Source organism: Chionomys nivalis, chromosome 21, assembly GCF_950005125.1.
Source record: "Chionomys nivalis chromosome 21, mChiNiv1.1, whole genome shotgun sequence".
Lineage (NCBI taxonomy): Eukaryota > Metazoa > Chordata > Mammalia > Rodentia > Cricetidae > Chionomys > Chionomys nivalis.
In genome coordinates, this window is record NC_080106.1 from 2,464,360 (window position 1) to 2,482,697 (window position 18,338).

An 18,338-nucleotide genomic window follows, 5' to 3' on the forward strand; every position below is an offset into this window, starting at 1 on the left:
TAACGCCAACACTATGATTTGATCCTCTCAACTGTATTAACCTTTTATTACTGCATAAAGGACAAGATCAGAGGTAGTTCCAGTTCTCAACTTTCAAAGTCTAAGGATGGAATAGCTGGGCTCCTTAAAAGACACAGGGAAGAAGAACCTGCATTTTCAAACATCTAACGGAATTTTTATGACATATTTTATGTTTATATTTGCACCTTGAGGAATCACAGCTCATAGTTAGACTCCCCAAAGAAGTAAACAAACATTTACATATGATTTTGTTCATCAAGGTGCTATATTTAGCACTAACCCACTGCGATAATACAAATGTTAGCATGCTCTGCTACAAAGTAAAGTTCCAGTCACAAGCAAAGCCAGATACAATCCTCTGTTTAGTATGTCGAGAGCGTAGGGGAGTCGCTGCTTTTTAATTGGGGAGATAAACTGCTTTAATATGGATGAAACATCTCTAATATTTAAGTAGCACTTTTAGACCTGTAAATCTAAACAACTTTACCCATCACTCTGCCAGCCTGACAACTAAGCAAAAAGAATTCAGCCCAATGGTGGTTTCCTAGGCAACAAGCAGAGAAAGAACCGCTGGGAGGAAAAAAAAATCGAAAACAAGAAAAAGCATTGTGGCATTTCTAGCAGGCTTAAGAAATGCATTCTAATTGTCCAAATGTCACAAAGACAACAATATTGAAAATCATTTCATTGGAAATGATTCAAAAGATAATGCCATTTTCATTGTAGCAAACGGGGTGTGGAGAAATAGAAAAATTAGATTCCCTTTCTTTATGCTGAATTAAGTAGGGTCAGTCATCAATCTTGTCTGAATTTATGAAATTTATCTACATTAGTACAGATTTCTAATATGCCTCCTTATTTCCCTATGGCAAGTATGAGCTGACACTTACTCCACAAAGAATCACCCAGGGTGAGGAGACTGTGTGGTTTAGCTAAAGCCTCTGGGCATCTCGGGGCACATAGAGAACCCCTTGCATGCTCCGGTCTTCATTCGAAAGGAATGCCCTTTGTGATGGTTATATTGATTATCCATTTGACAAGGTCTATGATCATCTTGGAGACACCCCTCTGGGAACATCTGTACTACAGCAGACTACACATGCCTAACTAACCCACGATAGGCCACTCGTTCCTTCAGTTGCTCTCCTCAGGTTCTCTGGTCACAGAGCCAGCAAAGCAAACAGCAAAACAGGGAAACCCAAGCCCAGGCTGGACATCCTCTCTTGCTCCCAATTTCCTTCTTTCTAACACAGAGACCTTGGATTCAACCTCACAAAACTTTGAGCTTGTGATTTTGAGAGCCGAGGGACAGAAGGACTGGCCTGTAATCCTGCTGACGAAATCAGTTCTATGTTCTAGGCTTGGAAGCTCTCTTTATGAACCTTTTAACTGACAGTTAATTAACCCTGAGGAAGCCACGTTGCATTTCAACCTCACAAAACTTTGAGCTTGTGATTTTGAGAGCCGAGGGACAGAAGGACTGGCCTGTAATCCTGCTGACGAAATCAGTTCTACATTCTAGGCTTGGAAGCTCTCTTTATGAACCCTTAACTGACAGTTAACCCTGAGGAAGCCACATTACAAACACTATGCCACACCGCAGGTTAAAGGTCTAATTTCACCCACTTTCATATCCGTGGAGCATTGTGTCTTGTCTCTACATCGGGAGCGTTTACCCAGATGAAGAAGTGTGTGGTGAAAGCCCCCAGTCCACGCTGAACGTTACTGCAGTCCCAGGAGACACTCAGTATCGTCACCGAACCAACCTCCTCAGTAGTTCATCTAAAACCTCAGGTGGAACTGATCCAGTAATGCAGCCAAAGTCATCAATTTTGTAGCTGTAGTCAAATACTACAAGTGTTTTTCTGGTAATTTACTTCTTGATGACTGGTAAGTTAATGAACAATAAAATGTGAGTAGTAATAATAATAATAATAATAATAAATAGTAAAGTAATACAAATTTTGTTTTTATTACGTATACCCAACAAAGCAATGGAGAAACGCTGCAATTCCTTGCCCAGAGACAATCAACCAGCATCATGAGAATGGTGCTAATAGCCAGTGACTGGTGTGCAAGCCGTGATCTGGGTGCCCCAATGACTGGTGTGCAAGCCCGTGATCTGGGTGCCCCAGGGAATCAGTGTGCAACCCGTGATCTGGGCGCCCCAGGGAATCAACGTGCAACCCCATGATCTGGGTGCCCCAGGGAATCAACATGCAACCCCGTGATTTGGGTGCCCCAAGGAATCAACGTGCAACCTGTGATTTGGGTGCCCCAGGGAATCAATGTGCAACCCGTGATCTGGGTGCCCCACTGAATCAGTGTGCAACCCTCTGACCTGAGGGTCCCTGTGAATCAGTGTGCAGCCCTGGGGGTCTGGTTTCATGTGTGTGTGGGTTCCCCTTTTCATCTATGCTTGCTCTCCTATAAAAGCTAAAATAGCTAAAGGCATGGAAGCTGCTATGGAGCAAGCTGATCATTTATTAGAGAATTCCGAGACGCAGAGGCACACACGCTGGTGCACACACGCTGGTGAGCACGCCCTTACAGCAGAGGCACACACACTGGTGAGCACGCCCTTACAGCAGAGGCACACACGCTGGTGCACACACGCTGGTGAGCACGCCCTTACAGCAGAGGCACACACGCTGGTGAGCACGCCCTTACAGCAGAGGCACACACGCTGGTGAGCACGCCCTTACAGCAGAGGCACACACGCTGGTGAGCACGCCCTTACAGCAGAGGCACACACGCTGGTGAGCACGCCCTTACAGCAGAGGCACACACGCTGGTGAGCACGCCCTTACAGCAGAGGCACACACGCTGGTGAGCACGCCCTTACAGCAGAGGCACACACGCTGGTGAGCACGCCCTTATAGCAGAGGCACACACGCTGGTGAGCACACTCTTATAGCAGAGGCACACACGCTGGTGAGCACACTTTTAAAGCTCCGGGACCCTGGACATGCTCTTCTCGTGTTTTTGATCCAGCTCCCTGAATTCTCTTACTGATTGCTAAACACACAGAGGAGGTCACCGTACTGTATCCACACAACACACAAAATCGTCTCAAGGAAAATTTAAACAGCACTGCCATTAACAAAAACCTGAGCTGGGCTTGGTGGCATCGGCCTTCAACGCTAGCACACTGGAAACTGAGGCAGAAGGATTCCATATTCTAGGTCACGCCAAGTTATAGATCAGAGTGAACCTGGGCTACATGCTGAGACTGTATTTTTAAAAGAAAATGAAGTGTTCCCTAAGAGTCCAGCAGGCTGGTGGATGAGCTACAATCCACTCAGGTCCCAGGGTCTGACAGAGCTGATGGTGAAGGACACTGCTGAATGTTCTCCCACCCCACGGGCTGGCACAGCACGCTCCTGAGTCCAGGTCTGATCAGATATGGGCAAAATTCTTTTTAGAGTTTTAACTTTAGATTTTCCTTTCGCATATTTCCTTTTTAAATTTCCAAAAGACGGGTTATTTCAGACATCACTACGCGGTGTGATCTGAATGAGGAACACCCTCCACAAGTGGGGGTGTCTGAATGCTTGTTCCCCAGCTGGTTGCCATTGTCTGAGGAAGCACTACTGGGAAAGTACCTGGGTAACTTTGAGGAGCTGTTGCCTTGTCCCTTGTCCAGACTGTGGGCTGGCACTCCTCCTCCCTCCTCCCTCCTTCTTTCTCTCTCCCCCTTTCCCTCTCTTCTTTCCTCCCTCTCTCTCTCCCCTTTTTCCCCTCTTCCTCTGTCCCTCTCCCTCTCTCTCTCCCGGCTCCCAGCTCCCCTCACTTCCTATTTACTAATGGAGACATGACCTCTCACCTTCAGGCTACAGCTGACTGCCACCTGCCTTGTCCTCCCTACGGAACCAGAAGCCAAAATGAACGCATTCCTCTAACAGTTGCTTCTGGGTGTGGCATTTCACCAAAGACAAAAACCAACAGCAACAAAAAATACAACTGTTTATCAACTAGAAGGATATTAATGACACTTTTGGGTATGTTGTACATCAACGACATATGTAAACAAAGGACAAGAAGCTTCAATGTGTCACAAGTAACAGGGCTAGGGTTGAGATGAGTCTCAGTGGGCAGCGGGCTTGCCTTCACATGCACAATGTCCCGGGTTCGATCCCAAGCACAATTTGAACTGAGTGTGGTGGTATGAGCCTGTCATCCCAGAATTCAAGAGGGAGAGAAAGAAGAGGTAGGACATCTGTGGCTATACAGCAAGTTTAAGGACAGCCTGGGATATACAAGACTTATTCTAAATAATAATAATAGTGATATAGCAACACATGAACTCTAACATGCAGGAAATAGTGGATTAGAAAGTATATGGCAGAAAAAGTTAATTAGAACGAATTTATTCTGAGCAATATCATTCGATTACAAATCCCATAATTCACAGGAAGCCAGGTACCGAATACTACTATTCCTTGATGAAAAGAAAATGTCCCCAAACTCAAAACCCTTTGAAATCTCAGATTTCATAATCTCTCTAAAACAAACTGTGATTATAAATTATCGTGCCTCAATTGGAATAGATTTGCAAAGATTAGACATTGTTTTGACAAACCAAACTCCTTTTACGCTTGCATTCCTGAGCGAGCAAGGAGACAGTCTACCGAAAAGCAACAGGAATCAGCATCTTAAGACTTAGTCATGAGAACCATGCCATACCCACCAGCATCGAAGGCCACGGCAGGCCGACACATCTCTACTCCATCAAACGACTATAAACCAAGCAAAATATTTTAATACGACAATGAAATCACTAGAAATGAGCAACCAAATGAAAAGAGACTTCTCCAGCTTCTCATCAGGGAAAACTCTGCTGCCCACAAGTTGGAGCTCATGAAGTAAGTGCACCAACTGCTATTATGTGGAACCTTCCTGAAAGACCAATCATCAGAAAAGGCTGGTGCATTCCCAGAATGCAATAGGCATCCTTATAATCCCAATTCACATTTATCCTTACAATTTAAGAATTATGCAGGCTTAGCGTGTAACGTGAGAATATAAACAGTGTGAGGAAGGAGTAGAGGCACTGATATGGACAGCCATGTCTGCTGGAACTTCTTACCCAGTGAATGTCTCACCCACCCGCCCATTCACCTTTAAGATGTCTCTGCTCCACACACCCCCTCACCAATGCATGCTAACCTTAGTCTGGATGCCGCAAAACCAGAAAGGTTTGAAGAAACCAACGTTGCCAATGTTAAACTCAGCATGAGATTTCTAGACTAGCTTAAATCACTGGATTATTAAATTATCAAGAGCTAATTATTTAAATGAAGCCATTATTAAAAACTAAGCTGCATAAACATCCAACAACATATAAAAAGAACAGCACCAAAAATGAATCTCACTGCCCTCTGTGCCCGGTACAGCTCTGGCATCTTTACGAGTCATACAATAGTTGTTCACATCTGCACAGGTCCACTTCAGTGGGGCTCAGCACAGACCACGTTAGATCTTAGGAATCTGATTATTAAACTTACTAGCATATCACAGACCCTCAAAACAAGACAAAGTCCCTCTTCTCAAGTCACACCAAGTAAGTTCTGGCCTCCCGGAAGTAGCAGAAAGGGTAAATCCAGGTCTCCAGGTGGGCAGAGGAGTTTTAGTAAGCAAGGCAGAAATTCAAAGAGGCCAAGCACAATGAATGGGGTACAAAGGGTTAAGACATACGTTACCTCTAAATTTTAGCTAAACAGGGCACACAAAAAATCTGGGTTTGGTACCCAGCACCAAATAAATCACACCTGAAATCCCAGCACTGGGAGGTAAAGGAAAAAAGTCAAAATTCAAGGTCATTCTTGGTTACAGAGTTGGAGGCCAACACAGGATATAAGACATTCTGTTTTAAAAAAAAAAAAGCAAACAAAACCCAAAACTGTAACACAGGTTAAGTAGCACACAGATAAGCCCAGCTTCTGAGGCCTTCACTTCTGGGAACTCCAATCCCAGACAAGCCTGTGGACGAAAGGCCAAATCTTTCACTTGTCTTTACGACAGGCAAGGAGACTATGTAGTAAGGCTGATACTTCACCAGGAGAAGTCCCCCAAGTCCCAACTCACAAGAAATGCTCATCAATACTTTCGTTTCTGATGCACTCAGTTTGTTTAGCACACTTTTTGTTTTGTTTTTTTGTGTTTTGAGATAGAGTTTCTCTGTGTAGCTCTGGCTGACCTGGAGCCAGCTCTATAGACTAGGGTGACCTCGAACTCACAGAGATCCACTTCCTTGTACTGGGACAAAAGCCACATGCCACCACCACCTTTCTTTTTGAAAAGGGAATAGTAGCCACAAATACAAGCCCACAGCCAAACCAAACTTCTCTGGAGCAATAAAGCCTAAGACCGTGGGCACAGTTTTGGCAATTGATACGCCATGATGATACACAGAGTGAACAGAGGGGGAGACCTGGCTGTAAGGACAGAACCTCACTGAGACAGGCTTTCAGGGGAAGACCCGGCTGTAAGGACAGAACCTCACTGAGACAGGCTTTCAGGGGTGCATTTCCTAACCAAAAGCCTCAGCTGTCTGTGTTAACAGAGTGTTATGCTCACTGGTGTTGACTCAGGATACACGTGCAGGGAGACAAGTGTGCACGGGGCTATTGCTTAGCTGGTAAGGGCCAAGCATGCTCAAAGCGCCAACTAGAATCCCCAGCTCCACAGGGCTACAAGCACTAGGGAGATGGATGCTGGGGGATCAGATTCAAGGTCATCAGATACTCTAGGAGTCAGACACCAGGTTATACCTCCAAAAGAAGTTACTTATAAAGTCCCGTAGAAATTTAAAATCTCAGACAATAGATATAAAATATAAGATATATAGCGACAATATCCAGTGGAAGTCCTTGGTAGGCAGCTCTTCCATTTTTTTTTTTTTTTTAAATCCATGCTAAAGAAATTTGGTCAGTGAAATTAACAGATAGTGTACAACCTCAAACCTAGGTGGCATGATCAGTGGTTGAAGGTGCTGCAACCATGACCCTTCCCAATCTCGGACCAAGGACATCATTCTCCTGCCAGTCTCTTGAGAGGAGGAACACAGAACTTCAGCAGGGTGGAGCTCCAAGCTAGCTGACACAGAGACAAACAAGGTAGGATTCTTCCTGCTCCTTTTGATGCAGGGTCTCCCTAGGCTGCTGAGACTGCCCTTGAACTCTGGGCCTCTAAGGATTTGGCCTCTCCCACTGAGCACTGGCTCTACAAAAAATTGCATGCTCTGGAGATATGCACATAGTTAGCTATAACATAAAAGCAAAATGAAGGCCAAACTAGGAAAGGAGCTATGGCCAAAATGACTTTCAATTCTTTGAAAAACTAGGAAATGCCCAAGCAGCCATTTCTTCTCGATGGAAAGCAAGAGCAGAAAGGACTGCACTAGGGGAAGATTGGCAGCTGAGGCAGAGGTCAGTGCGGAAAGCCTGCCCAGCTGCTGAGCTCCCGAGATCCACAAGGAGGCAAAGGGGAGAGTGTATGAGCCCATACCCCATGGGTTCAGTATTCACAGCCTGTGCATGATTTTCCTAATCAAAATTTCGCACAGTACAAAAGTGAGTAATTATCATAAAAATTTTCTAATTATGTAAGCAAGCTAAAAGTTGAACAAACATTTTTGCCGGAGTATTTTTATCAAACAGAATTATATAATAATGGCCGGAATTAAACTTTTGTAAAATATTGCCCCATTGGGCTCATCTAAATAAAACAAGGTGCAAGCTAAACACTCTGTGGTTCACCCTCAATGGCCATTGTGTGAGATTCTATCTCACATAATAAAAGCGAGAAGCATATACACGAGGCTGCCAGGTGAGAAGAGAATAAAGATCAGATGGTTTCTCATCACCAAAGCTTCGGGATTCTCCTTAGAGGCTGGCCCACAGATCAGAGACCAGTGCAGAGTTCACAATGGTATTGCTCTCCTGAGATCTGACCCATCAGGAACTTTGTTTCCGTCTCCCTTTCCCAGCCCACACGTTCCAGTTTAAAGACAACCGGAACCATTCAGCTAATATAAGTCCTTATTAATGCAACTAATCTCCAGCTGCTTTGCCTTGTTCTAAAGCCATAAATCTTCAAGCTGGAACATCACTGCCAAGCAACGTAATATTCTTTCCCAAGTCATTACCACAAATGCTATATTTAAAATAAATACAGCTCCAGCTGATTTAAATAACACATTAGCCAATGGATCAGCCATGGACCACAGTGACATTTTAATTAAGTGTGATAATAGGCTGTATAACCCAGAGAGCTCAGAGACGCCCTTTGGTCGGGGTCTTTTCTAGATTACTGTTGATCCAAGCTGCCCTGACTGATCCAGTTGTAATTTTCCATCTTTAAACATGAGAATTAACTTTAAAAAAAAAAAAAAATCCCTGGCTACTTCTGTTTCCATACATAACCTCATCACCAGCTTTGTGTATATACTTAGACATTAACACATTTGTGAATGTATATTTACAGTGTGTCTATCTAAATACTACGATATTGACACATACATATAAAATTATAAATAGGCAGCTATACAAGGCAAGAAAAGACACCTAGTGGACAGTGCTAGAACTGCATGGTGTCTCTTACTCCTGAGACAGCTGTGTTGCCATTTCATGCTTAAGGTTGCCCACTGTTAGGAGTCCCAGATGAGGACCAAGCTACACAACTGTAACATATATGCAGTGTGCCCAGGTCAGCGCCATGCAGGCTCCCTGGTTATCTGTCTGTCTCTGGCTCTTTTACTGGCTTTTGGGATCCTATTCCGCATACTGAATTGCCTTGCCCAGCCTCAATACATGGGAAGGTACTTAGTCTTTTTCTTTTTTTCTTTTTTTATTGATTTTTATTGAGCTCTACATTTTTCTCTGCTGGTACTTAGTCTTACTGTAACTCCATATGCCATGTTTTGCTGATACTCATGGGAGACCTCCTCTTTCTGAAATAGAAAGGGAGGAGTAGAAGATTGGAGGTTGGGAACAGGGGGTGGGGTTGGGGGAGGGACTTGGAAGAGAGTAGGGAGGGGAAACTGAGGCCAGGTTGTAAAATAAATAAATAGATTTATTTTTTTAAGAAAGAAAAGGTTGCCAATTCACACTTAAGCCAGGTTGATCCAGTCAAACCCAGCATTGGGGGCAGAGGCAGGCAGAGTTCGGAGTTTGAGGCCAGCCTGGTTTACAGAGCAAGTTCCAGCACAGACTGAGTTCCAGGGAAGTCAAGGCTACACAGAAAAACCTGGTCTAGAAAAACAAAAGAAAGGAAAGGTTGAGGAAACAGAGGAAAGTGGCTGAGAAGCCCTAGAACAGACAGATAAGCAGGATGCAGAACATTCCAGACCTTTCAGAGAGTAGCACAGGAGGAAGGAGGCCAGCACAGGAAACTCACGGTCAGAGGAGATTTAAGAACAAATGAAGTCAATGGTTTGCACTCATAACAAGAGGCAGAAACAGCGGGGAGAGGGAGGAGCAAAGCACAGACCTCCTGCGTAAAACTGTAGCATAAGCTCAGTTTGCAACAGTCAGCATCGTGAAGACATTGAAGGACACTTCAAATCCAGAAAGTGGGGAGATCTTTCTTATAAGCGCCTACTTTCTGAAGAGGGGAGAATCACTGATCTCCTGCATCCTGTCTACGCACCCTAGCGCTCACCCACACTCTGCATTTACCATGTGATATGCCATAACTAAGACTCTCTGGAGCAGAAGGTTTGCCTGTGGGAGCTGCAATCTGGACAAGAAATGTCTCCCAGAAACCATAAGTTACAGTCCAGAATCAGCAGCACTACCAGAAAGTGTCAGAATCTTCTAGAAGCAGAGACTTCAGAGAGGAAGGCAGGTCATGGGAGGGAGCCTTCACAGGACATTCATTACCAGGCCCTAACCCCTTATTGTTTCTAGTTTACTTCCTGACAGCCATGGAGAATTCAGTGTGCGGTCCTGCCCTGCTCCACAGTGACACCACAGGCCGCACAACAGGATAAGGCGGTTGTGAAATGAACCCATGGACTAGAATAAATAATCTGATCAGTTATGGAAACTTGATTATCTTTAGCGTTTGTCAGTGATGGAAATCTTGCTCTCACAGTAGGCAATAAATTGATAAATAATTGAAAATCAATAGACATTATTTAAAACCAAAATGACTTTGACTTTAAGGGACATTTTCATCCTTTAAAATGTCATCCCACAGAGACAATTAGTTGTATCTAGAAATAGAGGAGGGTACATCAAAGTCATACTTCCAAAGGCTTTCCCTCGTCACTGAGACTGACTCAATGGCTCTGAAACAGAAGCAACACCTCCAGCTGGCCACAGGAGCCAAACAGGATCAAATAAAACAGGGAATACAAAACTATTGCCGGCGATTAAAAAATTTTTGAGAAAAATAAATAAGTAAACATATTCTCAAGTGCAGAAAAAAAAGGAGATTTTTATCTTCCAGGCTTTCAAATCAACAAAATAATCCACAATGTATATGGGACAGAAACAAAGAGAAAAGAGAACTTAGCACTCAATGTAATAGAAGGTGAAGCTAAAGAAGACACTTTGTATATTCACTACTGCACAGTGTCTACTGAAACATTTTCATTAGCTATTCCTTTTCTGTGCAACAACAGACTTCTTAACATAGTCATGGCAACACTAACATGGCAGATTTCCAGGTGTAAATACCCATGACCACATTTGAAAGACAGACAATATAGTCAGACATATCAAGTAGAGTCCCATTTAAAAAAAAGAAAAAGAAAGAAAAGAAAAAGAGATCCAGTCAAGTCCTCAAAGTCAAGGAAAACTTAATCGTTGAGGACAAGAAGTGGCTGTGCAGTAGGGAAAGAAAGGGTGGATCTGGGAACACACTCCTGCAGCAATGCGGAATGAGAGAGAAAGAAAGGGTGGATCTGGGAACACACTCCTGCAGCAATGTGGAATGAGAGACAAAGAAAGGGTGGATCTGGGAACACACACCTGCAGCAATGCGGAATGAGAGAGAACTGTCTGTAAAAGGGTCCAGTTCCACATGGCTTGCCTCAAACTTCAAAAGCAGGTTCTGAAGAAACCTATGGTTCATCTCCAGAATACATGTCAAGGGCATGAATCCCACTAGGTCAGTCTGTACTGATGGGGACCAGGGTAGTCTACAGGGCCAAATACCTGTGTTTATATGAAGCACACAAACTTTCAAGAAGACAATATTCCTCAGGCTATTGGATTGCTGATCACACAGAGTGAAATACCTTTGCATATGTTAAGGTGTGTGTGTGTGTGTGTGCGCGTGTGTGTGTTCCGTAACTTTAGTGCTCTGAGACCAGAGTAGTTCCATGGAAGAGCACATGCTAAGAATGCAGAAGACTGTGGGTTTAAACCCAAGATCTGAAGCAACAAGAAAAGGTGTTTCTCACAGACATAAATAAAAGCAAGACCCTAAAATTCACTCTACTTTAAAAAAAAAAAAGTAACTTAAAAAAAAACTGATGCTAGCCAGGAAGTGTAAGGTACATTTGAATCACATATGTGGAAATGCAGCGATTAACCAATGAAGATGTTTTGGGGTGTTAACAATGTGTGTCACCATGCATTTTCAACAATGTTTCTCTTCTTAGATTCAGACCTAAGATACGGGTGTGACTTAAACACATATATACTGTTATTTTAACTCATTGAGCCTGCTGCCAAGTGGTACAAAGAGGAAATGTCATGTGAGAATTTCCCTATGAGCTGCAGTTTGCAAAGCCTGTGATCTTCAAATGTCCTTCAAACAGCACAGCATCTACAGCTTTGGGGGAGAGGAGTTGGCCCATGTGCGCATGTCTAGGTGTTCCTGGGTACCAACTGCACAGCACCCAGATAAGTTTGCAATGTAATTTTGGGGGGCTTCAGTGAGAGGAGCACAGATGAGAGGCTACCGCCCGGTGACATAATAACACCTCTGTCTTACCTGTGTATGATATGTCTTGAGTTCTGGGTAGGCTAATGTATTTTATCCATTTGTTATAGATGAAATGGGTAATCAGGCAAATATAAAAACACTCTACAACCTTAATCATCATCATTTATTGATTGCTGATAGCGGATTTGAAATCTGAAAAATAAAGCACACTTCTTTGTGATACCAAGTGTCACTAGGATAAGATAATTTTTCCTTGTGGTATTTAAGCGTCATCCTTTGGAACAAACAATACGGTGCAGGCAGCTAGCTGCCATTGCCTGACAGCCTGTCTTATCTGCCAAATTGCTCATTAGGTTTGGCAATTTTCACCTGCTCCTCCAGTTTATATTCCAGCAGGGAACAGGCACCATTCCGCTCTCAGCATCTCTGCAGTGAGCTCCTAACAGCCCTTTGTTAACACGCACCCTCTCCCCCACACCTCAAAAGCCCAATCGCCTTATGTACATACATTATTTCTAAAATGTCCATTTGGCTTCCACCATGGGAAGCCAGCCTATCTTCAGTAGAGCATAGAAGCGAGCATGTTGTATAAGCCAATGCTATAGGACCAATACTAAATGTAATTCTTAACTCAGAAGCAGAACCCATAAACCAAAGGAATTGGCATCTTTAAAATGCTCATGTCAGGGAGTAGCTGAAGTGGGTACAGGTTAAGATAAGAGACACCAGAGTCCTTTTCCCATTGAGGCAGATCATCCAACCTTTGCTGTAGGCCTGAAAGGAGAATGCTCTAATTTATAAACAAACACTGCAGTAGTAAAACCAACAGAGTGGACAGACTCTAAAAACCCCAAGCCCCGAGCCTGAGAGCATGGTGGCATTTAGGATGGATCGGTATGTGTGGGGCGAAAATCACCAAAGATAGAAAACAAAATGTCTGATGGCCTATAAAACAAATTCTGATGGAATACTGGTTTTCATTATGCAGAAGTAAAATATTCACTACCAACTCTGCAATTAGCTAGAAAATTACAATAATTACAGCAATTTTGTATCCCATCTCCAGTCCAATTAATAGATATATGACCTTGTCAACATGTAATAATCAGATTGCATCCACAACAAAACTGGAAGGGCTCTGGATGCTGAATGGAGCTTACTCGGTGAGGAGGCAATTATGTGAAATTCTGAGAATAGCATTTGTATGCCATGGTCTAAAACCTCAAAAGGAAATACAATAGAATAGTATCTCTAGTTTCAATGTGTATTTAAATCAGATCCAAGAAACAGCATGCTAATATCAGCTAAATGTTAAAGGCTAGGTCTCTAAACCAAAGACTGTCAGTCTTCTCTATCTCTGAACAAATCTTTAAATAGATCTCAATATTCTTAGAGAAGGAAAAATCGGAGATCAAAAATGGAAAAGGCAGACTGGCCAAACAGCCGAGCCTTGACGGCACTTATTGTGTGAGCCTGGTGATATGAGTTCAATTCCAAAACCCACATAAAGGTGAGAGAGAAAACAAACCCCAGGAAGTTGTCCTCTCGTGTCTGTATGTGTGCTATGGTATGTGTACCCACATATATGTATCATTTACATGAAGACACAATGACAGTTTTATATTTATATAGAGAGAGTGAGAGAGAGACAGGTATATATACATGGGGGAGGGATATTTACTTTAAGATATACTCTTTAAATAAATATTTAGATCTATTTAAATTCTAAAATATATGAAATTAGTAATAGTTTACAAGCTAAAAGTTTCAGAAAAAAATGATAGTTCTAGAACTTAATATGCGCGGTGGTGGTGGCAGCAGTAGTAGTGGTTTTTCAAGACAGGCTCTCTCTGATTAACAGCCCTGGCTGTTCTGGAACTAGCTTTGTAGACCAGGTTAACCTCGAACTCACAAAGACACCTGCCTGACTCTGCCTCCCGAGTGCTAAGACTAAAGGTGTGTGCCACCACTACCTGGGTAACTTCATATAGTTTTAAAATAATTTAAGATGTAAAGACTTAAAAGTTACTAAAATAAAATGTAACTAATCATATACTTTGTCAATACTTTGTAACTAACCAGACACTTTGTCAATACTTTGTAACCAACCAGATACTTTGTCAAAACTTTGTCACTAACCAGATACTTTGTCAATACTTTGTCACTAACCAGATACTTTGTCAATACTTTGTAACTAATCAGATACTTTGTCAGTACTTTGTAACTAACCAGATACTTTGTCAATACTTTGTAACTAACCAGATACTTTGCCAATACTTTGTAACTAACCAGATACTTTGTCAATCCTTTCCAACAGTGTCATTTCCAGAAGCTAGGATATCAATAAAGTGTACAGCACTCCCAAGTTTACTGGAATTTCCTTTGACTTTGAAGGCAGATGTAAGAGCCACTGACCAGAAGGGTGACAGAGTCCAATGTGACCAACAACACTCTCAGAGGTCCTGCTTGCATGGCTGACCTCTAGTTTCATGCTGTTCCAATCAGGCTGAACAGTTGCTACATTATTAGTTAGTTACTCAGTGTGTTGGGGCCATCAACTCCCTTCCCATCCATGCTTTGGGATGATGCATTAAGGTCTGGGAATTGTTCCTTTGTGAGCAGGCACATGTGTGTGTCAGTGCACAAAGTGCACGTGCCACAGTACCTGAGTGGCATCTGAGGACAATTTGCAGGAGTCAGCATCCTCTTTCCACTGTCTGGGTCACAGGGATGGAGCTCAGGTGGTCAGGCTTGGTGGCAAACTCCTTTGCCCACTGAGCCATCACAGATTCTCTCAACTTTTAGGTAACTGTCATTTGAGTGTAAGACAATGATCCCTTTTGTTCTGGGCTTCCCAGTATTGGCTCTATTGATCTCTGTGCACAAGTGTGTGCAATCTCCTCACTCTATATTACAAATTTATCTGGCAAACTTTATGGTGATTGATTAGAGTCGTTTTTCCATTGAGAAAGTCTTTTCATAAAGTCCTGTCTTCATACTCCAAATGTGTAAATAAGAAAGATTGCTAGAAAGTTCTGTGATGCCAAGGACTGCCACTGTCTCCTTGTCTCTCTCTGTATTCTCAGTTCCTAACACACTAGTTGGCAAGGACAGTCTTGTATAGTGTATTTGGATATCATTGACAAAACAGACAGTGCCATCTTCACAGATGACAGGTGTGATGGCTGACTGTCCTGTGATCAAGAGGACTATCTACATTAGATTCTTAACTCCTTACTTGCTGGGGCTAGTCAAAGCATAACATCTAAATTAATGTCACACGTAGTCCCCCACTAATAACACAACACATATACTTAAAATATAAATTTATCTTCTCTAAAATTGTTTAAAGAGACAATTTAAGTTAAAAACTGTTTTTAACTTACAGCCAAGCAGGAGTGGCTATTCCTGAGGAATTCTGCTGGGTCCAAAGAAGGGGAGGGGGGAGTAAAAATTAACAGGAAGTATGTTATGAAAATGCTCCCCAAATAAACATAGGAGATGGTGTTCAGGCAACATCTACTTTTTTTTTTAGAAAAGACACAAACACAAGCTACACAAACCAGACAATGAAGGCCCTCAATTTAAGTATGTGCATTTAAGATATAATGTCCAAACGTCAGGCACCTAAGTATCTGTGCTATTTTATAGTTTGATTTTTGTTAAGTCAAACTTAGGTAATCTACATTTCATGCACAGGCTCAACCTAAGTAAACCTTCATTTCACTATGTGCTAAATACAAAGGTAGATAATAAAAAGACATGGTAACCTGCGGACACCTTCATTGCTTCCTATTTTCAAGAACACTGACTGCCTCAAGTAAATGAAACAATAGTTTCGCTTTGTATTTTTCAATACAGGGCCTCAAGTAGCTCCAGAGTGGTCTCAAACTTGTTACATAGGCATGCTTGATCCTGAACTCCTGATCCTCTTGCCTCTACCTCCCAAATGCCTGGGTGACAAGAACACACCACCACATCTAGCTGAGGACTTTCTGGATAATGTACCCTTGAAGTGATCAACTGCTGTTTCCAATCACTTAAAATGGTTTAAAATAAATTTGCTTATATATGCACAAAGCCCAGAAAAGCGGCATGCCTCATAAGCTGGCAGGGAGGCTAAGGGAGCAGTCATTTGAGAATATCCAGATGAAAGGGGAGATGGAAGGGGTGTTCTTCTCCAACCTTGGAACATTTTCCATTGGACCTGGGTCTCCTGTGCTCCAGAGGATGTAATTAATTGAAGGAATTGGTTAGCATTGTTCTACGTGCAGATATAATTCTGCAACCCATCACTCTTGGGACACGCCCCATGATGTACCTTCAGGATCTCTCTCCCTATGTGTGATATAACTTCATAGCAGCCCCCGGGTGGCCTATCAGATTTGTTAAATGTTAACAGGGCCTAATGTATGCGAGGCACATGATGTACCCTGATCTACTACAGCTATATGGTAGTGCAGTAAACAGGGAGTAGAGAGGGTGTCAGGGCTGGAGGATGGACAGGAGTGTTGTGAAGCACCGTCTTCAGGGCAGGACATGACCATTGCACTCATGAGCTCCCTGAAGCTGAGGCCACTTACACAAGACCTACAATGCTAGATCATGTCAACAGACTGGGAAACACTCCAGCAGGCTGCAGTAATTGGACTCTGTGTTGGAGAGGGAGAGGAAGAAGGAGGGAATAAGAAGGAGGGAGAGGGAGGAAGAGGACAGAGAAAGTGGAACGGAGAAAGAGAAAAAGGAGAGGAAGGAGCAAGAAACAAGACGGTGGGAGGTTTTGGGGGTCAAAGCGTGAGGAACAGTGGAGACTGGAAAGGATCTATGTTACTGGCTGCTTTTGTAAATATGTATGAAAGTGCCAAAGAACACATAACAATAGTCTTTACAAATAAATAAAGAAACAAGACTTACTGGAGAACCAAGGAGGCTAGAGACTGGTAAAGAGTTTGATATTCCTTTTATTTTTTTTCTTTTATGTAGAGATTTCCTTTATCTTATGTAGAGTCTCTGAGAGAATTATAAGAATGTTTTATCTTTTCTCTCTTTGTATTTTGGATGCTTAGTATTAGACTCAGGTTCAAGTGAGCTGCATATTTCAAATTCCTAGTTGACTAAATAAAACAAAAAAGGAAGGAGCAAACAAGAAAAGAAGTAGATGTAGCTTCCAGACATGCAGAAGCAAGTTGCTAAAATGCTATAGACCACCACCAATGAGAAACAAGGGATTAGAATACATTCAAGGAGAATAAGAGACACGTTCTAAATAATTACCTATGCCGTCTTTTAGATATTACATAGTTACATGTTATTAATCAACTACAGGTGTTCGCTCTGAAGAAAATCAAAAGGCTCTTAAGCAGAGACATATAAAGATAAATGAGTTTTAAAAACGTATTTATTTCTTTTGGGAAGGAATGTGGGTGACACAGGGCCCCATTATGGCTCAGCTCATAGTGTCCCCTCCTCAGCCCCGAGAGCAAGATTGCAGGCATCTGTCAGCATGCTTGACCTACACGATAAATCACCTGAACACCTTCTCACTGCTAACAACAGCTCAGCTCTGAAATTTTACAAACAAGTATGATTTCTAGCAGAAAGATTTCACTATCCAGAGTAAAGTTTCTGGAATTGGTTATGGAACCCATCACACAAATGTCCTGGAACTGGAGTTCCTGGGAGGCACTTTACCCCTCACAGACTCCCTGTCTCCCTAACTTCCCTTGAGGTTCTAGTTGCCTTTCTCCAAAAACCCCACTGATGACTTCAGTGCGGAGGTTATGAAATACATGTTCTGTAGGTCATGGCTACAACTTAGTGGACTATTAGAAGCCTTTGGTTATTTCTACCCACAAAGAAAGTGCAGGGTAGCTTCCCAGCAAAGTATCTTCATTTGCCCTTAGTGAGCAACCAGAAGTCTCAACGACAGACAAAACTAAGCCCATCTATGAACAGGAACATAATAACTGGCTTCTTGGGTCTATCTTCAAAATGCAACCAATGTCTGATAGACACAAAGAATTCCAATTGTAGAAGCAAAGATGGATAAAGACATTAGGGTGCCTGGAAATTAAAAGAAAATATGCAGAAAACAGGAAGCTCTCACTTACTTGCCCGGAGGACTGAAGGGGTGACCTCAATTTCACCTGTGGCTTGGTAGGGTTGAAAAGCAGAAGCATTGTTGGTGCCCAGCTCACTGCCGAATATCTCTGGGCTCTGGGTTCCCGTGGAGCTGGCGCTGGTACCATCTCCTCCATGATGGGGATCCTGTTCATCAAACACTGCTACCAGCTGGAAACGACAGACAAGGGGCACTTGTGAATAAAGGAAATAACTCCCCAAAACTCCTCCATACCAGGACAAGCCTAGGGGGAAATGGTGACAGCAATATATCCAAGAATGCTAGTTTTGAAGAA

The 18,338-nt window shown here is 42.7% G+C and overlaps 1 protein-coding gene across 16 annotated transcripts in view; it reads right to left on the bottom strand.

The window, feature by feature from the left end:
* Positions 1-18,338, bottom strand: part of Pard3 (par-3 family cell polarity regulator) — a 490,400-nt gene that overhangs the window by 289,006 nt on the left and 183,056 nt on the right. For all 16 annotated transcript variants that reach the window (XM_057753424.1, XM_057753429.1, XM_057753430.1 and 13 more), the window contains exon 3: positions 18,033-18,213. In XM_057753424.1, coding sequence (XP_057609407.1) covers positions 18,033-18,213 — 181 coding nt within the window. The remainder of the gene's footprint in view (positions 1-18,032; positions 18,214-18,338) is intronic.